At 41.2% G+C, this 25,216-nt stretch overlaps 1 protein-coding gene across 1 annotated transcript in view; it reads right to left on the bottom strand.

Annotated features, from left to right (window-relative positions):
• Positions 1-11,527: 11,527 nt before the first annotated feature.
• The window catches only part of SLC5A7 (solute carrier family 5 member 7), a 28,615-nt gene continuing 14,926 nt past the window's right edge, over positions 11,528-25,216 (bottom strand). The window contains exons 5-9 of the mRNA XM_050922054.1: positions 19,870-20,018; positions 17,759-17,893; positions 15,548-15,701; positions 13,962-14,179; positions 11,528-13,255 (exon numbers count right to left, since the gene is read on the bottom strand). Coding sequence (XP_050778011.1) covers positions 12,614-13,255; positions 13,962-14,179; positions 15,548-15,701; positions 17,759-17,893; positions 19,870-20,018 — 1,298 coding nt within the window. The 3' untranslated portion in view covers positions 11,528-12,613. The remainder of the gene's footprint in view (positions 13,256-13,961; positions 14,180-15,547; positions 15,702-17,758; positions 17,894-19,869; positions 20,019-25,216) is intronic.

The raw sequence follows: 25,216 nt of genomic DNA, 5'->3' as shown, positions 1-25,216 counted from the left end.
TTCAATGAAGGGAAACCAGAAAAACCACTTTATTTGCATGCCTATAAGTGCTGGTACTTGCCTCCTAATGGGAGGGCTATTGCATGACAAAAGACCCTTAACATGCAAGCCACAAACTGCGAGAGAGAGCAGAAAAAAAAATTCTCTCTGGTTCCCTTTTAAAACCAACTGTTTCTCTCTGCTAAAAAGCCCTTAGCAGAGAAAAGAAAAATATAATATTTCTACTGGCTTCTGGATTCTGTCTATCTCCCACCAGCTGCCACTCATGACATAACCTTAGTCCCAGATTTGGACCTTAGCGTCCAAGATATGGGGGTTAGCATGAAAACCTCCAAGCTTAGTTACCAGCTTGGACCTGGTACTTGCTGCCACCACCCAAAAAATTAGAGTGTTTTGGGGCACTCTGGTCCCCCTGAAAAACCTTCCCTGGGGACCCCAAGACCCAAATCCCTTGAGTCTCACAACAAAGGGAAATAATCCTTTTTCCCTTCCCCCCTCCAGGTGCTCCTGGAGAGATACACAGACACAAGCTCTGTGAACCCAAACAGAGTGAATCTCCCTCTCTGTTCCCAATCCTGGAAACAAAAAGTACTTTCCTATTCCCCCCAGAGGGAATGCAAAAATCAGGCTAGCAATCCAACACACAGATCTCCCCGATTCCTTCCTCCCACCAATTCCCTGGTGAGTACAGACTCAATTTTCCTGAAGTAAAGAAAAACTCCAACAGGTCTTAAAAGAAAGCTTTATATAAAAAGAAAGAAAAATAAGTACAAATGTTCTCTCTGTATTAAGATGATACAACACAGGGTCAATTGCTTAAAAGAATATTGAATAAACAGCCTTATTCCAAAAGAATACAAATCAAAGCACTCCAGCACTTATATTCATGCAAATACCAAAGAAAAGAAACCATATAACTTACTATCTGATCTCTTTGTCCTTACACTTGGAAACAGAAGACTAGAAAAAAGAAACTACTTCTCCAAAGCTCAGAGAAAGCAGGCAGACGGAAAACAAAGACTCAGAGACACAATTCCCTCCACCCAAAGTTGAAAAAATCTGGTTTCCTGATTGGTCCTCTGGTCAGGTGCTTCAGGTGAAAGAGACATTAACCCTTAGCTATCTGTTTATGACACAGCCATTGCCTGGAAGACCTTATAATCTAATTAGACATGACAAACAAGGTGAGAGGGGGAACTGAAGCATGGAAAGGTGAAGTGATTTGGCCAAAGTCGAACAGCAAGTCGGTAGTAGAACCATAAATAGAATCCAGTTTTCTGACACCCATCCAGCTCCTTCCAGTCCAGTGCCCTGTCCACTGTACAACAAGGCTTAGACTTACAGTGCTCTGAACTTGACGCTCCAGTGCCCTGTATGCTGTACAGTCATTCACACCTGTGCAAAATTGGTATTCACTGTTAATAGAAGATGCTACAAAATCAGAATGGCAGCACTGAACAACCATTTTACAGTACAGACGTGGAAATTATATCACAAGGTGCAGGGCTGTGGGCAATTTAGTGTTAAGTGAAGATAGCTGAGATATTTTACTTGATTTTAAAAACAAAGATGTGAGTGATTCAGAACCCGAAAGAAGTGTGCGTGCGAGTGTAGTGAATGCATGGTTCTACCACTGCTACTTCTCCTCTTGCGGCTTCATCCATCATTCATGCCTTCTGTTGTTAGACCTAACACTCTTTGGAGCAGGTGTTTGCACTGCACCTAACACAATGGGGCTCTAATAATTTGTCCTTTGGGAGTTTTAGTAATAAACTACTAATAAATAATAATAATAATTTATTATCTATATTTGATATACATAAGGAGCAAAATATGCAAGCTATAGAAAAATTCAAAGGACACTCGAAACAATAGTCCTACGCATTGTTCACTGCTGTGCAGAAATATAAAAAATACAGATGTGATTGGAGTCTTAATATTAATTCCTGTCTTTAACTACAGCAAGCAGTACTCCTGCAATGAGTTGCATTTTCTCCATCAACACTGTTACAGTAGTTGCAGAAATGTCCAAAGTTGCTAAAGTTCACATCATTTATACAAAGTGTCTCCAAATTCTCTGATGCTCTTTAAACTTGTTTCTCCAGCAGGCCAGAACAGCTGTATAAATTTTCCACTTCTGTTTTTGTTTTAACAATAATGGTGGGATCTCGGTATGTATGAATAAACTTAGTTTGTACATTATTAATCAAACAATTACCTTTCTGATTATTCCACCCTTTGGCCAAGGGGCCTTATAAACACACTGTTTGGTTTCAGTTCTTTTTATTTGCTGCCTCTTTCAGCACAGCTTCTATTTCACTAACTTGAAAGCATGAGCATGGATTGTAAACATCAGCCTCACTTCTTCACATTATCACTTAAATGAAAATAAATCAATATGATATTAATTTAATTTTTAAATCATTCACAGACAGGGAAAAACAAGAGGTCTGTTTAGCTTCACCAGCAGTACCCTCTTGCGAAAGGCTGTAGCAGCTCTGAGTTTTCTCAGATTATTGAAAAAATCTAGCTGTTAGACCTTGGGTTTTTATTCTCTTAGCCCTCCGTTCTAGCTTTTCTAAAAGGCCTTCATGCCTGGACATTTCTTAAATGGTAATAACACATAGCTTTGGGGCCTTAATGACTACAGTGACATCAGCAGCAGTTAATCAGTGCTGGAATGGGAATCTGCTTGTTGGGAAAGGATGAATTTGAATGCTGAGAGGAAATTCAAGGTGTTGATTTACTGGGTGCAAAATCTAAAAATAATAAAAAGAGTGCATTATGGAGCTGTTCAGTATTAAATATAACCCAATCCACAGGCAATAGCATTGCATCTGTGCTGAGTCTGTAATATATTTTTTAAACAGTTTTTTTCCTAGATTAGACAAGGCTTTTAAGAATCCACAAGCAGCCGGGGACATAACTCTTCTGAGATTATGAACCGCTTTGGCAAGGGTGTACACACTCCATCAATAGATGGAGCAATAACAACCGTCTCCAACTTGAGTTGCTTCTTTCTGGTAACACATCTCTTATATTCTGATTGAGATTCAAACAGTTCAAATCCAAGTCTTTTTCTCGGCTAGGCACTGAGAAAGGATGAAGCTGCTGTATATTATCTATCTTTGAAAAGGAGGCAAAAAGTTACGTGTTATCAGCATATTCAGAGCAATGCAGTACAGTAACTCCTTGCTTAACATTGTAGTTATGTTCTTGAAAAATGCAACTTTAAGTGAAATGATGTTAAGCGAATCCAATTTCCCCGTAAGAATTAATGTAAATGGGGTGGGGGATTAGGTTCCAGGGAATATTTTTTCACCAGATAAAAAAGTATATACTACGTAGATACACACACAGTATGTATTTTAAACAAACAATTTAATACTGTTCACAGCTATGATGATTGTGATGCTTGGCTGGTGGTGAAGTTAGAGGGTGGAAGAGGGAGGGATATTTCCCAGGGAATGCCTTGCTGCTAAATGATGAAGTAGCACTCGGCTGAGCCCTCAAGGGTTAACACATTGTTGTTAATGTAGCTTCTCACACAAGGCAGCATGAACAGAAGGGAGGGGAGAAAGCATAGCAGACAGAGACAGACACACACCTTGTGTGTGAGAGAGAGAGAGAGAAAGAGATGTACACTGTCCCTTTAAATAAGCTAACCCACTCTTAAGTGCATTGTCTTTTTAAGTGGATCAGGAAGTTGAGGCAGCAGCTGCTGCTCCAAGTTCTCTATGTCTCTCTCCCTCTGTGTCCCCTCCCTGCTCTATATGGAGAAGGCGTAAGCGGGCTGCAGGAGCAGGGGGGAGGGGGACACCCTGACATTAGCCCCTCCTTCCTCCCCGCACAGCTAGCAGGAGGCTCCCAGGAGCAGCTCCAAGGCAGAGGTCAGGAGCAGCACATGGCAATGGGGGTGAGGGACAGCTGAAGTGCCTGGCAATTGATAGCCTGCTGGGCAGCTGCTGCCCAGGGAACTTGGGGGAGCTGATGGGGGGCTGCTGGCCACCCTGGTTCCAAGCCTCCACCAGCTAGCTGCAACGGGCTGCCCTTCCTGCAAGCAGTGGACAAAGCAGGCAGCTGCCAAATGACATTAGAAGGGAGCATTGCACAACTTTAAATGAGCATATTCCTTAATTGATCAGCAATGTAACAACGAAACAATGTTAATCAGGACAACTTTAAGTGAGGAGTTCCTGTACAAAACACCTTATAACCTTTCCATTCTGTCATCCCCTCCAGTTCAACAAGAGGCAAATAAGTTGAACAGGAGGGGATGGAAACCCAGGGACCCATGCATAAGCAGATACTTAGAGTGAATGAACAGCCACTCTGCACCATCCTATACAATTTTCCAGAAAAGGAGGAATGGGACACTAATGTACACCCCTACATTCATCCCTGCCCAGTGTCACAGGAGAGTCAAAACCTCCTTGTAGTCACTATTATCAAAGGCTGCTGACAGATCTAATACAACTGGGACACTAGACCAGTATCCAGCATCAGAACAAGATCATCAACCAAAGATTCTAATGCAGGCCCTGTATTGTTCCCAGATCACACTGATGGAGATCTTGATAGCAGAATACCAGGGGGTAACAGAGTTGTCCCACTCTTTTCAGTGACCTGAGCTTGATTTAGAATTTCAGTTTAATTTAAATCACCATGCTAATAGCATCCTAGCCCATTGATGAATGCAAACTGCTAAGTAATACAAAATATGGTGCCAAGCTCTGAGCACTGCTGCATTTATTGATTACATTGCATTAGCAAATTGTCTGGGAATATCAAATTCCTTTTACTTACAGGAAACTTTATTAAGAGCTGGGTGAAAAGTGCCAATCCATTTCCAAAGAAGTATATGTACTTTAATGCTTCAACGTCATTGATACCAGCACTGTATTTTGATTTATACTTTGAAAGAGTAATAAAAATAATAAATCAGGAACTGATTCTCAGTTGGTGTTAGTTTCATTTATACACACATTAAGGCCCCTTTTCACAGCCAGGATGATGTAAATCTACCTTTGTATAAATTAGAATCAAGCCCTCAATATACAGAAAGACATTAACATGATTAAAACTTTGTGCTGCTACTGAATTTACTCCTTTTCTTAATGGAAGTACTAGTTAGTATTTGTAGAGTTATCATCCCTATACTTCAATAAGGATTGGATTTGAAATTGTGAAATCTGAAATTTTCTAAGAAACAGCTGATTCATAGTTTACTTAAAAAGTCAGCTTGCTGCATACAAAAGATGGAAAGCAACTTTTTAAAATGTTCAATGAATAAAAAATATGTAAATGAAAAGTTATGCCTCTTTTTTAATCATTTGCCTCTCCACTGTCAGTTTTTATATTCACTAGTGAAGTGTTTGCACACACTACATTCAAAATTGAAAAGGATATTTAAATACTGTCTGCCAATCTATATAACAGCATGTGACAGTGCTAACATTTCCACTATGCACTAGGTTAGAACAAGAAAGTACCATTTCCTTTGAACTTTAAGTCCATGGCTGAAGGAAGGCTGAAAGAATTGGGTTTGTTTAGTTTGGAAAAGAGAAGACTGAGAGGGGACATGATAGCAGTTTTCAGGTATCTAAAAGGGTGTCATCAGGAGGAGGGAGAAAACTTGTTCACCTTAGTCTCTAATGATAGAACAAGAAGCAATGGGCTTAAACTGCAGCAAGGAAGATTTAGGTTGGACATTAGGAAAAAGTTCCTAACTGTCAGGATAGTTAAACACTGGAATAAATTGCCTAGGGAGGTTGTGGAATCTCCATCTCTGGAGATATTTAAGAGTAGGTTAGATAAATGTTTATCAGGGATGGTCTAGACAGTATTCAGTCCTGCCATGAGGGCAGGGAACTGGACTCGATGACCTCTCGAGGTCCCTTCCAGTCCTAGAGTCTATGAGTCTATGTGCACACACACCTACACACTTTACTCACTCTCATTCACGCACCAAATCTCCCAAACAACCAATCAATCTACATCTTTACAGGCAGAGAAGCAAGAAAGAGTGATATATTGTTATGGTCATTTCCATTTTAAGTATTTGGGAGGCCTCAGCTATTATAGTAGATTTGACCATGTAATTTCATATATACATAAAGTGGAGGGAGAATGCTGGTTTTGGATTGTAAGGTTTCAGAAAAATTTGTGCATTTGTTTGTATTCATATTTGTTTGTGTTTGTGCGTATACCAAATATGTCTTCCCATGTTTGTCATGTGCATTCTGTTTTTAGTAGTTGTTAGGATCACCAGTAGTGCAATAAGACCCACTCTACAATCTAATAAATTCACCAAAAACTTTTACATCACTACAAATTAGCCAGTAAAAAATAATTTTCAAAGATTTTCCTATAGAGAGTCTTGGAATTTTCCTATGGCTGCTGCCTGTCTGACTGGCATGTATATCACATTTTACCTACTATATATATATAACACATCAAAAAAGATCTTTCTTTAAAAAAAAGCACATCACAGTCTCTTGTTTACATTTTCTCCTATTTCTGTCTGTGTAGGTTGAATTAATTGCTTGTATTATTGAAATATATATACAGGGTACCGCAAAAAGAACAGGACTACTTGTGGCACCTTAGAGACTAACAAATTTATTAGATGCATCCCAAGAAGTGGGCTGTAGCTCATGAAAGCTCATGCTGAAATAAATTTGTTAGTCTCTAAGGTGCCACAAGTACTCCTGTTCTTTTTGCGGACACAGACTAACACGGCTGCTACTCTGAAACCTGTCATACAGGGTACCAACATTCTTGTAATCCTAGCCAGTTGTTTCAGCCTGTGATCCAGGTGCATCCTGTACATTTTCCAAAAGCTGGATGAACAAATCAGTGACTTAATCTTAGTCTCAGTGTCTCTGGGCCACATTTTCAAAGGTGCCTAGAGATGCAGATAGGTGCCTACTAGGATTTTCAGAAGAGCTTAAGCAGGTTAGGACCCTAATTCCCCTTGAAATCAATAGGAATTAGTGGGATTTTTAGAAGTGCCTAAGCAATTTAGGTGCCTAACTCTCATTGATTTCCAAGGGAGTAAGAGGTGCCTAAATGCTATTGAAAATCCGACTCTCTATCATTTAGTTTCTTCCTGTGTAAAATGGAGATACTATTGCTACCCACCTTTGTAAAGCTGAAAAAAAAGATGAAACAGTTTTAATCCCCCTCACTCTCCTTTTAAAAAACAAAAACAAAAACAAAAGAACCCCAACAGAATACTTTGGATTTCCACTTCATTCAGACTGTCAGGTTTTTTGCTCATCTTTCCACAAATGGGGCTAACCTGCAGTCCTTGCTTAGGCAAACTTCTCACTGCGTAAGGACAGCAGATTTAGACTCCAGATTACCAGGACTGGATGTAGGTAATCCAGGAATCTAGGCACACAGCATGACCCACTGCACTCCAGTGGCTCCACCCGCCAGCTGTGGCTCCATTTGCCAGATGGTGTGACAGGGCTGGCCCACCCCTCTCTCAGTGAGGCAGAACAGTGGCATGAGTTACCCGCTTTGCCCTCCACCAACAGCAGGGGCAGTAGCAGTGACATCTCATCCTCTAGAGCAAAGGAGACAGGAGCAGGAGGATCACCTAGGGGGCCACTTGGGGATCTGGGGCAAAATCAGTACTTGGCCCTGCTAGTAAAGGCAGGGGGCTGGACTTCATGACCTTTCAAGGTCCTTTCCAGTTCTAGGAGATAGGTATATCTCCAATTATATTTATATTTATATATTTTTCTAGCAGTTGCGGAGTGAGGTTCTGCTTGGATGAGAAGGCCAAGCCCACTGCACTCTTCTCTTCCTGCTACACACAGAGTCTTCTGTTGAATTGGTACTGACAGGGCCCCACAGAGCAATGGCTCTGGGAATTAATACTGTGTTAAAATGAATGGGGCAGGTCACACGTTTCAGAGCTATGGTTGCAGGCTGTCTGCAGAATCAAGCAGATAACACGGCATTAGTTACACTCATCGGGTTCATGTTTTCAAGCCTTCCTTCACAACCACAAGGAATCGAAAGCTACTTTAAAAAAGAAAGATTAGATTCTGGTGTAACCCCATGACTGCAGGAACCAGAGCCCTAGGCCTGAGTTTACAGTGCATATGCCTTAATCTGGCCCTGCCAAAGTAAAGTGAAAAAAAGTGAGGATCAGCAGCTTCCCTGGGTCTTTATGAGTGTTCCAGTTGTAGGACGATTTATTTCTGAGGTTCTATATATTGTATATAAAGCAAACACAATTTACTCTGCTTGATAATAAAATAAATTTATATTTGTTTTTAATAGATGGACAAAAACAGAGCCAAAACTAGACAATATTTTCCTGAATTACCTGGGCACTATTTAATATAGTACTGACGCAGTTAAAACATAGACATCTATAGTATGGTTCTTGGTTGACTTGTTAGGTATAGAGTTTTAATATAATATTTCTGACACAGACAAAAATATACATTTTATAACAATAGACACAAATACTACCCTGTTAAATAGCAGACTTACAGTAATTTACTGCCTAATTGCACATTGTACTTGTTCAAATGATCTTAACGAGTAGAAGGCAAAATAAATGACCATTTTATTTCTGTGATATTTATATTTTCAATCCTAAATTATTGTACTATATGAAAATAAAAGGCTAAATCTGACTGTTGCCATACTTGATTCACTTAAAGTTTACATTCAGTTCAGGTTCACATAAGATTAATTTATTTATAATACACATATCATCCTATGTGGACAGCTATAGACATAATAATAGTTCATAGATTACTTGTATTCATTTTTGACATCATGTCTATGTAATAAGCTGGATGTTATGAACAAACCTCATGCAGAAAGTTCTACAAAGCTACCAAATAAGCATGTTTTCCACAGTAATTTTAAGAGTATGAAAATAAAGCATACAATCATGATAAGAATACTTTACTCACAATGGTACGCCTAGAAATTATGACCTCAGTGTCTGAAAATGAACTTATGCCATAATTTTGCCCTATTGATTGTATAGAGGATTTAGTACTACTGCCTACAAAATGCAAAACTAGGAAAGAAACATCAGAAAGTCAATGGATTTTTTTTCACAAAAGTCAAGGTTCGGGTATGGCCCTTACTTTTATTCACATCTTTGTTCTCTAATGTTAGATACACTGAACTAAGGCAAAAAGTCTTGGGGCTTGTCTACACTTCCAATGCTGAAGTGGCACAAGTGTACTGGAGAGCTTCTCCCATCAACACAGGTACTCTACCTCCCTGAGAGGCAGCAGCTATGTCGACGGGAGAAGCCCTCCTGTCATCATAGCACTGTCTATGCCGGGGGTAGGCTGGTATACTATGTCGCTCAGGGGTGTAGATTTTCCACATCCCTAAAAGATGTAGTTATACCTGCCTAAGTTTGTAGTGTAGATCAAGCTGTGTAGAGAGGCATTATGCTAGAGTTTTCTGTAGGGACCTTGGAATCTTCCCACACTTGATGGAGCGCATCCGTACAGTCCCTCTGCAGTTTCTATAACTCCTTTCTATGCAAGCATGTAGGTTTGTTCTGTGGATTGGCAGAGTTGTAGAACCAATGCCCACACTCCAGACTATCCTTCCCCGTCTGCCATAGGTGCTGGAACTAGAGGTGCTGAGGGTGCTGCCACACCCCCTGGCTTGAAGTTGTTTCCATTATATACTGGGTTTACAGTTTGGTTCAATGGCTCTCTGCACCCCTACTGCACTGAGATGCCATGGAATAATGCTACTCAGAGAGCAACAGATGTGGAATCTCGCATTTAGAACTAGTTGGGAAAACGCTGACGAAACCATTTTCCATCAGCGAATGCAGTGCTGTTGAAACTGAAACACATTTGTGCTGGTTTCAGTGAAATTTCACTTAGGAGACAAAAAGCTTTTTAAAAAGTTTTAATAATGTTGAAACAGGATGTTTCAACATTTTTTGAATGAAAAACTTTGATTTTTATTATGAAACAATGCTTTATTTTGAATTTTTTAAATTCTGTATTATAATATATATAATTTAAAAAGTCAAAACTTTATTTTTGTAACTTCCTTTAGCTGAGAATTTAGAAGTTGCTGGGTTTCATTCCAATTTGGAACAAAACCAGTTTTCAAAATCTTGAAATCCTTTGTGACATGGAATCTCCATCTTCTGCTCAGCCCTGCCTCCAGTACAACTTCACTGCAGGTTGTCCCCATGAACCAGCAGATCTTCAGGAGTTCTGCTATGTTCAGGCCTTCCAAGTTCATGGAAGGTGTTAGGATTCAGCCTGAAGGGTAAGATCCTGGCTTCCCCTATACAGAGCCAAAGTATCAAGTCTTTGCATAGTTCATTTACAAATGGTTGCCAGATTGAGTCCTCAAACTCATCCTGGAGCTAGGGCACAGGCCAGCTGCATTATGGCTGCAAGTACAGGCATGATTCACTGTGTCAGACAATGGGGGGCTTTGAACTAGCAGATCTAAGCTGTGCATAGACCCATTGGCCAAACCCCAGTAACTTCTCCTTCCATTTCTATACGGTCCAATGGAGAATGCCATAGTGCATGCCCCAGGTTTTGGAGCCCCTTTAACTGGTCTGAATCAGCTCTTCCACTCACTCATATGGTAGAAACTTGGCATTGGGCCATGTGTGTATTTGAAGGAGGTCTAGTTTTGATCTACAGTCCTTAGAGCTTGACTTTTTTCTTTTAAATTTAGTACTGCAGTTCATAAGGTGCACATTCAGAGCTGAGATGCAGTGTTATTTTTGAAATATGACTTTTGGAAAAATATTAACATTTCTAAAATGAATTTTATGTACATACATAATATACAGATAGAATTAAAACTCCACAAAAGGAGCAAAAAAAATTAAGGATCAACCTTGTGAAAGTTACGTTGACACTGAATGCAAAAGTTGATGGCTTCTTCCTTTAGCAGCAAAACTTATTCTTACATTTTCTGTTCTCTGCTATAATTCATAGTTTCATGAAAGTTAATAAAAAACTGTCACCAGTAATCAAAACATAAGGAAATATGAATTTCAGTTTTACACTTTTCTGTCATCTGTTAATTTTACAAGGATCATTGGAAAATTACTGGAGTGTAACTCTTGATTGTAGAGCAATTTAGTTGTTAGGCCTCCCATTGGGAAGGACCAGTACCAGTAAGAACAGACACAGACATCTAAGATATGGTCAAGTGGCTGCAATTTTATTTGTTCTTAGTTTGCGGTGCCAGGGGGCTGAGCAGTAAGAGGTCAACTGCAGTCTGGTGCTATCTTTTATGGGTGTGATCCACCTGCTGACCAATCCTGGTGTTCCAAAGAGGCATTGGGATTGACCAATAGCAGTCCTTCTAACAAAAGAGGACTCCCTTTGGCTGACAAGCATCACTGTGCCACCTGTTGGGTGTATGGATTAGCCTTTCCTATTAGTTACTCTGACCTTGAAGGCTGACACCTACGGCTGCCCAAAAAATTGAGTTTTCAACAAAGTGAATTTTTCCACATGTCCACTTTCCATAGACGTTTCACAGCAGCCCCCCAAATAAAATAGATTGCATTTTTTGTTTGAAAAAGTTTTGTTTTGTTGATGAAAAGTCAAAATTTTCTACAGATTTCCTACCCCCATATTCCATCCAGCCCTCTTGACTCCCCATACTGTTAATGGACTCTGCACTGTTCCATTTCCACACCAACAGACTGTTTATGTCCAATATTCATTTTGACACTGAGTGAAAAAATTGTTTCTTTTATCACAACTGCAAAACTGTATTTACGTCTAGAAAGCATAAATTCCCGTTACTTCACTCAGAGCTTAATTTTCAACTCAATTTATTGCTTTTATTTTTTTAATAAACAAGTTTTTTATCTTCTATTGGTGACAGCCTCTCAGAGCTAGACAGGGAAGGCATCTGTAGTAATGTATTTTATTTAAGGTTATCTTGCATATTGTATAAGATAACACCACTTTAAAATAGTGATATCTTTTTTAACCTTTTGTAAGAATAACACATTTAACCCTCCTATAAGGAACTTATTGTTAATCACACACTTAATTCAAATAATAAAATACTGGATGTATTTTTACGAAATTTGTTATAAGAAAAAGCAAGAAAGATTGTTAATTATCACTTGTTCAAGCAACCTGATAATTAGCAATGAATCACTTACAGTAGTGACAATATATTTTTGAGTTAGTGCCAATATAATGTTGACTGCTCATTATTTTAGAGTGACCATATCATAATCTCACAGATGACTGAATACAAATGTCAAGTATCTTTATATACTGGCTGACCTAAATAGTTTTCACTGTTTTTTGTTACATATATTTTGTGTTTTATATATTTATTAAATTCTGTAGTATCAAGATCTGTTTGCATGGTGCAGGGGGGAGATGCAGAATTTATCCTTCGTTTGATATTCTATATCTCAACGCAACAAGTTTGATAATAAAATACAACAGTTTATTTCACGGGCTCCCACTCTCATAGAAGTGATTTAAAGAATTGTGCAGTGGCATTTTATTCCTGGTCCCTGCTTTTCTTCTGCTAAAATGCCTCTTACCATTCATGATGGGATACCCTGTTGCACTGCATTTTATGTGAAAGCAGAATTTCACTTTGTGTTGGTCACCAAGTTATCTTCAGCATTGGATAGCTCTGGACTTGAATCAACATCACTGAAGGCCTCCTTATTTGTGAAAGCTGAGTTCAGAGTCAAACTGCACCGAGGATTCACTGGTGCAAGCTCATTTAATATAATATTGTCACTTTTTACAAGAGTTGCTTTGTCCATGTTTTCTTGACTGTACCTCGCAACAACAGCATCAAGGAAGTCTAATTTTGGTGGCAAAGAACCACTCTCAAATAAATATTTTGCTAGGTAGGAGACTGCAATATTAGTGAAGAAGGAGGTGAGCATAGCAAGTGTTTTAAATGGGAAGCGCTGGACGTATATATGATTTTTATCTGCGTAGTAACCAGGATAGAAGATCAAGGGCTGAAGGTAGAGGTATGGTTCTCCTCCAGTAATTCTGAGAAGGAGGCCAAACAAATACCCTGCAATGGCACCATAAGTGTTGGTTCCTTTGATAAATAACACACATAAGAGTTGAGGGAAGATGATGATGTAAACAAGATCAGAACTGAGATACCAGAGTCCATAAACTGACTTAGCTAGCAGTGCCATTGCTGTCGCTGCTGCTCCAAAGACAAAAATAGTGATTCGCATGACCCAAATTATTTCCCTGTCTGAAGCCTAAGAAAAAAGAAAAAAAGGTGTTAGTTTTCCATAGTAATGCATGTATGACTTTTATTATGATTAGATCACACACAAGACTGAAAAATCAAAGGATTTTGCATGATTTTGAATAATCAGATGTTGTGAAAGATTTAGCAAGATACATAGCATGTAAGAAGAAAAAAAATTCAATTTTTTGCAGCTTTAGGGAAAAATAGTTTAATATAGTGCACAAAAAAAAAACAAGTAGACAGAACTTAATTTTAAAAATAAGCACATCATGAAACAATCTGCTGATGTGAGAACATATCACTTCATTTACACTGACAGGCTTTTAAGCTATAGATCATTCTGCTCAATTTCAATTTGTCAAATGATTTCTAAGCATTTTTTATGTTAATTGGTGTTCTGAAAATGTCTCATAGTTAATGATTTAATAAAACTTGTACTGACAATAAGAATTAGGAATTGTTCAAGTATATTGTAACATCATGAATAGAGCTAAATGCAGTTTCAGCAGATGTTACTTCTTCACCTATGCAATTAATCATAATCACCAGGATTTCTGTGATTTTTCATTTTCTTCATTTAATATACTGTAATAAGAGAAATGTTACATTTTATCTTACTAGAGATAGAAATAAATGGAGAAAATTTTCAGTGTCACTTTGAAAGTCTCCCCAAGCCCTTTTCATTACAAAAATAAATTGAAATTTAATCTTACATTTTGTCGAAATGAAAGTTGGTAAATGTTTCGAGCAAACATAGAACTTGCTGATAAGATTGAAGAGTCAGCTGATGACATTACAGCAGCAGATACTGCACCAAGGCCAAAGAAAGAAATATAGACAGGACAAAGATATTGAAGCACAATTGGTAAAATCATATCTGCTTCTTGCCTCTCTGTGGGGTCTGGTAAACCATACATAGTCTTGTTCCAATCTGTAATACAAATATATATACATATATATGTAACTGATTGTGTAGGATACATATTGACTTCTTTGCCTTTGTGAATAATCAGTGAGCCAGTGCATATTGTCATGTTCATTCCTGCTCATTGGGACTATGCAAACCTTGCCAATTTGGGTTCAGATGGTCGCAGCAAATCTAAACCAACTGTTCTGCTTTGCAGGGGGTTTGTACCAGCTGAGGTTCAGTTGGAGGGGTGGGCTCATTTCAGAATGAACACTCCAAATATACCTTACTAAATTCGCTGATTTCACAATGAAACTAATGAGTTGTGCTAGCGCCGTCCCCACTAACCTCTGCACCCGAAAGGTCCCTTTCTTTTTTGTTGCTATGTTCTGATGCAGTGGCCCTCAAACCTTCCTGACTGCCTGGAATCTTTTGGGTGCCCACATAGCCTGCTGCCATCGTCTGACTCTTTGAAATCAGTGCACTGGACTATCCCCATCATCCATGAGGCTCAGTCTAGGAAAGGTCTTCTGCCCCCAACTCCTCCCAGTCATTAGCAGCATCACAGAAAACAGATTCTTGGTGCTGCACATCACTGTTCTGCATTGACCACTTCCCTGGGGCAGCACAGCATGATGTGTTAAGACCTCAGACTTCCCTAGAGAGCAGTGCAACAATAAGAGCAACCACCTTTCCTGCCATTTCCTGGGCCATTCTGAACTGGAGTAGAAGGAAGGAATGGCCCAGGATATGTGTCAGCGATTGCTGAACATCAGGTGGCTTTACCTACATAGCCACTGCCCAGGTGTTTGGAATAGGAAATATAATTTTGTTATGCTTACACAATGCCTAACAACATGGGTCCATGATCATTGACTGGCTCCTAGGCAATATAAACAGGAATTATATTATTAATAATAAATAGCTAATATCAGGATGGAACTCAGACTAAAATTTTGTACCAAGTCTGTGAACATCTAGGAAAGGCGAAATAATGGCAGCAACAGGGACAAAATTCCAGCTGTAATAGCACACGGTTGTACCACTTGAACAATAGTAGAATCTCTGTTAGATGGTATTTGCATAAGGTCTATGACACACACAATTAACTTGCTCTGATTCCATTCAATAGAAGGTAGTTTTATACATTTACAATAGGTAGTTCATGAGTGTATTCAAAATATATTAAATATTTACATCATTAGACATGAGCTGCAGGACACTGTGAGTCAGAAGAATGTTCTATACAGTTACATTCAGGTCTATTCTTGTGTAAAGGAAATCAGGAGAAGTTTAATGATATTACCTGGCTGGATTATACTGAACACACACTCTATAAGGGTTTTCACACACTGATAGCCATAGTTACATTCACTGTGGTCAGTCATTTACCTGTTGATGCTCCTATTGCACCAATGAGTATCGCAGGAAGGGCCATCACAAGACAGCCAAAAGCTGCCAGAAAGGATAATACTTGAGCATATGTGGCAGATGAAGAAGAAAGAACTCGCTGAAAATATGCTTGCCATGGGATTCCTCCTAACATCTGCAAGTACAATAAACAATATTCTATCATTTCTGGTTTACTAAGGTTTTCTTTGATATATTAATATACACCGTAACAAGAAACACAAATAATCTGCTCCTATCCAGTGTTGTTACTATCTCAATTATATATACTCTCGAAAATTTCAACAGGCACAACCAATAACGATTGAATACTTTCACCATCTCAAATAACACTGAAATCTTTTGATGTGTAATTACATCTCTCCTTTTCTGTGCAGGCCATTCCCTTGAATAATTATCATTAATACTTTGCACTTCACCAGTCATCCAAAGATCTCAATGAGCATCACAAATACTAATTAAGCCTTACAAAAAAGATTAGGAAATATTATCAACTAATTTCATAGATGGAGAATTGACATACAGAGCACCTTCTTAAAGCCAACAAGGTCTACCTTAGGCACCAGTGGGATTTGAAATGAACATTTCTTTGTATTTGACATATGTTTTAGACCTCCAAATCATGCAACTATGTACTTTCAACCCAGTCCTCAAATAATTCTTCTAAGCCATGCAGTCAAAGTAATATCAATTGAAAGTCTAAGAAAGCAGTGGCACAAGCTTTTAAACCATCATAATGGTAGAGAAACAATATTTTTTCTTTTAAAAATGGTGCATCTCTTCTTCTATCTTGTTGAATAACAGGAATCATGTTTGAGTAAATTTAAAATGACACACAAAAATCTACATTAAAAGCACATTACTAAAGTTGCAATGTCAAGTCTGTCTTGAGAACAGGGTCTGAATAGTGTCCAAAATATAAGGAATGGGGTTACACACTGAACAAAGAAAAAAAAACTATTAAACAATTGCTCATTAATTGAGCATGATCCATCCTGTGCACTGAGTGTGGCAGGGGTCCTGTGGAAAAGGTAGCATGTGATCATATAGTTAACTGTTATCATAATGCATACACACAAAGTGGCCCAATTAAGGTTGCACAGGCTACCTTAATTCTGACATTTCTTCGTTTTTGAATGTTTGGCTTTACAGTCTTAATGGTGTTTTTTTAACAGTTTTTTCGTATTTATGCATGTAACTTCCTATGTTTAAAAAAAAAGCAAATGGAGAAACAGAAATTCCATCATGTGGCACCATATTGACAACCTCGTGGGCCATCAACAGGATTGGTACCTTCAGAACCACCATACAAGCCTCTTTCCCTTGAGTAATATGTTCTATTCCTCTACTCCTTCCCCAGCTTGGCCAAATTTGCCTGATTTTCAGAGGGATAGCAAAAGTCACATCCTTGGCATGCAGGGCATCAAATTCCAAGTTCCTGCTTTAAAGCATGGGGGTGCTTGGTTTCTCAAAGGAAAGGTTGGCAGAATCTTTTAATATAGGCAAAAAAAACCCCCATGTATTTTCTAACTCCATTCTCAGAAACAGCTGAACCATTTTGGCTGAGATTTGATAAATAAATAAATAAATTCATTCAGCCTGAGGCATTCACCTGGAATGGAAAATTATCTGTCCAAAGTTATAAGCAACTGAAAAGAAGGATATTATAATACAAAGTGTTGGGCAAACTTAAGAATACATGGAGTTACCAGCAGTTCCTATATTAAATGGATTTTGCAAATATTAAACTCAGTTTCACTCTGGCATGCATTTGTCTGTCCATCCATCCAAGGTTTTCTTATTCACCTACAACTGTGGCATCTTTAATCAGCTGTATATAGCATTTATTGCCTTCTACAATATAATGCTCTGGCAAGAATGCCAGCTGTTAAATCATATCCCTATTCTATTCCTTAACTGTAACTAGGTCTACTCTTTTAGCTAAACAATATTTAACTGTTTAATTGATGGCCCTTTACTTCTGTTGCTCTGCTGCCATATTCTACTGAAATTTCATTGAAATCAATTGACTATCACGATATAGCTGGTATATTCATCAGCAGTGAAGAAGTTAAAAACATCCTTGCACAGTTTACTGGCAACTTTTAATTAGCCACTTTACATTTACACGTCACATGGCAATACACTATGAATGATTAAATGCTTTATTCTCTCATACAAGGCATTACTTACCAGTAAAAAGAAGTTGTCAAGCCATGAGTAGACATCAAGTGATTCAATGGATCCAAGCCAAGACTCTTTCTGCGCAGCTGTGAATCCAATGTTTTTAACTGCAGGATGTGACATTGCAAACGGAACACTGATCCACTATAACCAAAGAGAGACATTTTATTGAATGTAACAGTCTGTGCAAAGATTATGAAATTATTGTATGAAAAATGTACTCGGCATTTTTCTTCATGCTGTGTGCTTTAGCTCAAATGCCGAGTTTAATCATAAGAGAATCATATTCTTTGTTGGGCTTTGTGGGGCCCTGGGCCAGAGCAAGTGGAGGCCCCTCCCCACCCCTTCCGCCTGCAGCTCCCCCACTCCCCTGCTCGCCTGGTGGTCCTGCCAAGGACATGGGGTTAGGGCGCAGGGGCTCACCCCCACCTGCCTGCTTGGCACTCCTGTGCAGGGGCCCCATTGGCCCAGTGGCTAATCCGCCACAGCACTGAAGTCCACAGAGTTATGCCAGTGGAAAGTTTGGCACAAAAGGTAGGTACACATAAAAACCAAATGTATGTAGATAAGAGGGAATTATGCCATAAATCAATGTTTCCCAAACTTTTGAAAGCTGAGTCCCCTTTAGGAAAATGAAACCATCTGCATGTCCCTGTTGTTGGAGCAGTCACTTGAAATTTGGCAAGAGGGGCTGGTGTTTGCCCCAGGGATGTGCCTTGTTCATCCCCATGACATTCTGCTCAAATTTAGTCAAGTTCCAAGCTTTAGAAAAATCACAATTCACATATTCTCAGTAGGATCTTCTTAGATTGTAGGAACTAAAATCTCTGAAGATTCTATCCACACGGGGCATGCTCCAGCCCAGAGCTAATCAGCACCTTCCTTTCAATTGATGCTCTGGGTGCTGTGAGTTGTGCTGAGTCTAGGTCTGGGCACCTGAACTGAGAACAGGGAGCCTGTCTCTCTTGTGCTCTCATTATTAAGATTGCAAAGTCAAACATTCAATTCTTAAAAAGTAGCAAAGAGTCCTGTGGCACCTTTAAGACTAACAGATGTATTGGAGCATTAGCTTTTGTGGGTGAATACCAGCCTCTGGTAATTTCCATTACATGCGTCTGATGAAGTGGGTATTCATCCATGAAAACTTATGCTCCAATACATCTTTTAGTCTTAAAGGTGTCACAGGACTCTCTGTTGCTTTTTAAGAATTGAATGTTTGACTTTGCAATCTTAATAATGTTCGTCTAATGTAGCTGTTGTATGTACCATACACACATACAATGATTAAAGGGCAGATTCTTTGCTGCATCCAGTTTATGTTGAACTGCACAGAAAGGGAGGAGTTTCTCTGGAAATTCAGTAATGGATTAGTGGATTCAGTAATTCTCTGCCCTAATCCCAAACCCTGGCATAGTTTACGACAGTCTAGAGACTGCTCTGAACTGTGCCTGAAGGCTATGGTGCCCTAGGGACCATATGCCAGCTGGGGATTTCTGAAGCAGTCCCCTCTCTGGCTGCTCACTCTCTTGCACTTCTTCACCCTCTGTGCGATAGGCTGCTGGGAGGGAGGTGACTACATCAGCTGGGACTCCCCTATACCAGGTGCAATCCCAACTGAGGAAATACAAGAGGTTTGGCATTGCCTGAATGGTTTAAAAGGATGGAATGAGCCGGAGAATAGAGTCCTGTGTCCCTCCTTCAGACTCCTACACGGTGTCAGTGTATGGGCTCACTGGCATAAATGCAGCTTTGTGCTCACAGAGGTCCCTCTGGAATCAAACGGGAGTAGTTCTGGATGTGGAGGCTTTGCATGAGGAAGAGGTGCAGGACTGGTTGGTTATAGGACAGGCGTGTAGATCCACTGCTGTGAGAATCTTCCAGTCCTCCTTCGAGCAGAAGCTCTTTGGGTCTGTGAAAGGCCACTTTATACTGCTGCAGTAATATCTCTGCAGAACCACACTGCTTGGCAGCATGGTGAGAGGAAGGATTTCTTCTCCCCACACCCAGTGACCATACTTAGTTCCCAATCGGCCATTTAGGCTGGGCTCTGGGCCTCTGGATTTGACCCATTTTCCAGAGCAAGACCACCACAACAACATAATATAAATGAGCAAGCTCACCAGCCCTAGGAAGATGCAGAAGAGCTGAACCACATCAGTATAGGCCACTGAGTAGAGTCCACCCACCAGGGTGTATATAATTGCAATCAGGGCAGAAACAATCACTGAAATATTGATATCAATATCAATGATCACACTTATGGTGGCACCTGGAGGGGAAAACAAAAGACTTTAGCTATTCTGCTCTCTTCAGTTTCCTTTCAGACACCAGTTTCAAGATATGTCACAGTCTGCAAAATAAAACTGTACTTTACTTGCTTTGGGCTGTTTTTTCGCTTTTGAGATCCAGTGGATAATAAGGAGCTGCATTCTGCCTCATCCCAGGGAGACAGAAAGCCTCCTGGAGCTCCTGAACATGCTGGGATTATGTGCTTGCAGCTACACCCTTTTCCACATGACAACTTGTCATAACTCTCCTACTCAGATCTGAACCTTAGAGTTCAGAACATAAGAAGCTAGCATGAAACCTCCAAACTTAATTACCAGCTTGGATCTGATATCGCTGCCACCAGCCAGAAAAATTCCAGTGTCTGGCTCACTCTGGTCTCTCCAAAACCTTCCCTGGGGAACCCCCAAGACTCAGATGCCCTGAGTCTCACCACAAAGGGAAATAACCCACTTCCCTTCTCCCTCTTCCCCTCCAGGTGTTCCCTCCCTGGGTTCCTGGAGAGATATACAGATTCAAGCTCCATGAATCTAAACAAAGAGATTCCACCCTCTTTACCTCCTCCCAGATTTCCCCACCCTGGGTACTCTGGAAGATTCCCTGCTTCAAGTCCTTGAAACACAAGTACCAAGAGATCTAATCTCTCTCCCCCCTCACCCAGAGGGTATGCAAAGTCAGGCTTAGTAAATCTAACACAAAGAGATTTTCCCCCTCCCTTCGTTTCTTAGCCTTAACCAGTGAAAAACACTTAAACAGGTCTTAAAAAGAAAGCTTTATATAAAAAGAAAGAAAAAGACATAAAATTGGTCTCTGTATCAAGGTGACAATATACAGGGTCAATTGCTTAACAGAAAAAATGAATAACAGCCTTATCCAAAAAGAATACAATTTAACACATTCCAGCAACTACACACATGTAAATACAAAAAAACAATATAAACCTATTGTCTTACTATCCTTGTACTTACAACTTGGAAACAGAAGATTAGAAAGCCTGGAGATAGAAAGATCACTCTCAGAGCCGAGAGGGTCACCAAACCAAGACAAAGAACAAAGAACTTACACCTAAAACTTCCCTCCACCCAGATTTTAAAAAGTCTTGTTTCCTGATTGGTCCTCTGGTCAGGTGTTTCAGGTCACTTTTAGTTAACCCTTTACAGGTAAAAGAACGTTAACCCTTAGCTATCTGTTTATGACACGCCCCCCAAATTGCAGACAGTGGGGAACCTCACTGGCGGTGATTTCTTCCTAGAACTTTAAAATAAACAGATTAATACAACACATGCATCTTTACATATACTACTAAGTATGTAAACTACAAGACTTTCACATTTTAAGAACACTTTTTAACTACTGGATTCTGGGAAACTTTCACAAGAGAGTGCATCAGCTACTTTGTTAGAAGCTCCTGAAATGTGATGAATCTCAAAATCAAAATTTTGGAGAGCTAAACTCCAACGAAGAAGTTTCTTGTTGTTCCCCTTGGCAGTATGAAGCCACTGTAGCGCAGCATGGTCAGTTTGTAGCTGGAACCGCCGTCCCCAAACATATGGGCGTAGCTTTTCCAGGGCGTACACAATGGCGTAGCATTCCTTTTCACTGACTGACTAGTGACTTTCCCTCTCAGACAGTTTCTTGCTGAGAAACACGACAGGATGGAAGTTGTGATCCGTTGCTTCCTGCATGAGAACTGCTCCTATACCACACTCAGATGCATCTGTGGTTACTAGGAATGGCTTGTCAAAGTCCGGGGCCATTAGCACAGGGTCAGACATGAGCATTGCCTTAAGTTGGGTAAAGGCCTTTTGACACTCATCAGTCCAGTTAATTACATTCGGCTGGGTCTTTTTGGTCAGGTCGGTCAGTGGGGCAGCGATTTGGCTGTAGTGTGGTACAAATCACCTATAGTACCTGGCCAAGCCTAAGAAGGATTGAACCTGTTTCTTTGACTTTGGGACAGGCCACTTTTGGATAGCATCCACCTTGGCCTGTAGGGGGTTTATGGTTTCTCGACCCACCTGGTGTCCCAGGTAAGTTACTCTGTTTTGGCCTATTTGACACTTTTTGGCCTTAACAGTTAGTCCGGCCTGCCTGATGCGCTCAAAGACCTTTTCCAGGTGTTCTAGGTGTTCGGGCCAGGAGTCAGAAAAGATGGCCACATCATCGAGGTAGGCAACTGCATATTCGCCCAGTCCTGCTAGTAGACCATCTACCAGCCTCTGGAAGGTGGCGGGTGCATTTCGCAGCCCGAAAGGAAGGACATTAAATTCATACACCCCCACATGGGTGATGAATGCTGACCTTTCCTTGGCAGGTTGGTCTAGCGGTACTTGCCAGTACCCCTTGGTTAAGTCTATTGTAGATATGAATTGGGCACATCCCAACTTTTCCAATAGCTCATCGGTGCGTGGCATTGGACAGTTGTCTGGATGAGTTACTGCATTTAGCTTATGGTAGTCCATGGAAAAGCGTATTTCCCCATCTGGTTTGGGTACCACAACCACTGGAGATGCCCATGCACTGGTAGATGAGCGGATTATACCCATCTGTAGCATGTTCTGGATCTCCCATTCTATAGCAGCTTGGGCGTGAGGAGACACCCAGTAGGGTAGGGTTCTAACTGGGTGAGCATTACCTGTGTCAATGGAGTGGTATGCCCGTTCAGTCCGTCCTGGGGTGGCTGAGAACAATGGGGCGAAGCTAGTGCACAGCTGCTTGATTTGTTGCCTCTGCAGACGTTCCAGGGTTGTGGAGAGGTTCACCTCTTCCACGCCACCGTCTTTTTTCCCTTCATAGTAGACACCTTCAGGCCACTCAGCATCATCTCCCTGGACTGTAAACTGACAAACCTGTAAGTCTCTGGAATAGAAAGGCTTGAGAGAATTAACATGGTACACTCTGGGTTTTAGAGAGGAATTGGGAAATGCTATGAGGTAGTTAACAGCTCCCAGGTGCTCTTGGACCGTGAATGGCCTTTCCCATGATGCTTCCATCTTATGGGCCTGTTGCACCTTCAAGACCATAACCTGGTCTCCTACCTTGAAGGAACGTTCTCTGGTATGTTTGTCATACCAGGCCTTTTGCTCTTCCTGAGCATCCTTTAGGTTTTCTTTAGCAAGAGCTAAAGAGTTTCGGAGGGTGCTTTGTAGGTTGCTTACAAAGTCCAGAATGTTAGTCCCTGGAGAAGGCGTAAACCCCTCCCATTGCTGCTTCACCAACTGTAATGGCCCCTTAACCTCATGGCCATACACAAGTTCAAATGGTGAAAACCCTAAACTGGGATGTGGTACAGCCCTGTAGGCAAAAAGCAACTGCTGCAACACTAGGTCCCAATTATTGGAGTGTTCATTGACGAATTTACGTATCATGGCCCGCATAGTTCCATTAAACCTTTCCACCAGGCCATTGGTTTGATGGTGGTACGAGGTGGCAACCAAGTGGTTCACCCCATGAGTTTCCCATAGTTCTTTCATGGTCCCTGCCAGGAAATTAGATCCTGAATCTGTAAGGATGTCAGAGGGCCAACCTACCCTGGCAAAAATGTCAGTTAGGGCCTGGTACACAGCTTTAGCCCTGGTGTTGTCTAGAGCTACTGCTTCCGGCCATTGGGTAGCAAAGTCCACAAAAGTCAGTACGAACTGCTTTCCTCTGGGTGTCTATTTTGGGAAAGGACCCAGAATATCCACAGCTACTCGCTGAAATGGGACCTCAATTATGGGGAGTGGCTGGAGAGGGGCCTTGACCTGGTCTTGGGGCTTTCCCACCCTTTAGCATACCTCACAAGACTGGACATACTTGGCAATGTCCTCGCCCATCCCCTCCCAGTGGAAGGACTTCCCCAATCGGTCCTTGGTTCTGTTCACCCCAGCATGGCCACTGGGATGATCATGGGCTAAGCTTAAGAGCTTTTCCCTGTACTTAGTTGGAACCACCAACTGTTTTTGCAGCTGCAAGTCTTTCTGGTGTCCACCAGAAAGAGTCTCCTTGTATAAAAGTCCTTGTTCTACAATAAATTGGGATTGATTAGAAGAGCTGAGAGGCGGTGGGGTGCTCCGTGCCGCCACCCAAGCTTTCTGAAGGCTGTCATCTGCTTCCTGCTCAGTCTGGAACTGTTCCCTTGAGGCTGGGGACACCAGTTCTTCCTCAGACTGAGGACTTGGGCTTGGTCCGTCTGGAAGCGATGTAGGTGATGGGGTTGTTTCCATTGCTGGTGAACCGCTCTCCGCTGGTGCACCAGGGGTTATTTCAGGCTCTGGCTGAGCCTCTTGGGTGTGGTTGTCTGCTGCTTCTGCCAGGTCAGGCTCGCTGGCGCCCTCTGGTGTTGGGGTTGAAGATGGATTTGCAAGCACTGTCGTCAGTGCTGGCACCGATTCTGGTGTTGGCTGCTTTTCCAGTGCCTGGTCTGGGACTGGAGTCACTGCGGCTGTTTCAGTTATTGGTATGGGATCTGGGTCCACTACCTCTGTCTGGGTGTCTGGTAACACAGACGGGGCCTCAGTGGACGGCTCAGGAACAGGAATGGGTCGGGAAGCTTGCCTGGTTTGGCTACGTGTAACCATTCCCACTCTCTTGGCCCGCTTCACCTGGTTGGCCAGATCTTCCCCCAGTAGCATGAGGATGGAATAATTGTCATAGACTGCAAAAGTCCACCTTCCTGACCAGCCTTTGTACTGGACAGGCAGTTCAGCTGTAGGCAAGTCTACAGCTTGTGACATGAAGGGGTAAATTGTCACTTGGGCCTCTGGGTTGATGAATTTGGGGTCGACGAAGGATTGGTGGATAGCTGACACTTGTGCCCCCGTGTCTTTCCACGCAGTAACCTTCTTTCCGCCCACTCTCAAATTTTCCCTTCGCTCTAAGGGTATTTGAGAGGCATCTGGGCCTGGGGATCTTTTGGGTGATGGTGATGTAATGACTTGCACTCGGTTGGGGTTCTTTGGGCAGTTGGCCTTTATATGTCCCAGTTCATTACACTTAAAGCATCTTCCAGCTGACTGGTCACTGGGTCGAGGTGAGTTACTGGAGACTGGTGAGGTGGAAGAATAGGGCGTCTGTGGCTTTCCTTGGGTTGCAGGTGGGGTCTTTGGCTGCCTTCAGTTGTAGGGTTTATTGTCGGTGTGCCCCCTGGGGTATTCATTCCCATTGACAGTAGCTTTCTTGCTTTCTGCCACTTCCATCCAT

This window comes from Gopherus flavomarginatus, chromosome 1, assembly GCF_025201925.1.
Source record: "Gopherus flavomarginatus isolate rGopFla2 chromosome 1, rGopFla2.mat.asm, whole genome shotgun sequence".
Taxonomy (NCBI): Eukaryota; Metazoa; Chordata; order Testudines; family Testudinidae; genus Gopherus; species Gopherus flavomarginatus.
Note: the sequence above shows the minus strand (reverse complement) of the source record. Positions and strands in the feature narration are given on the sequence as shown.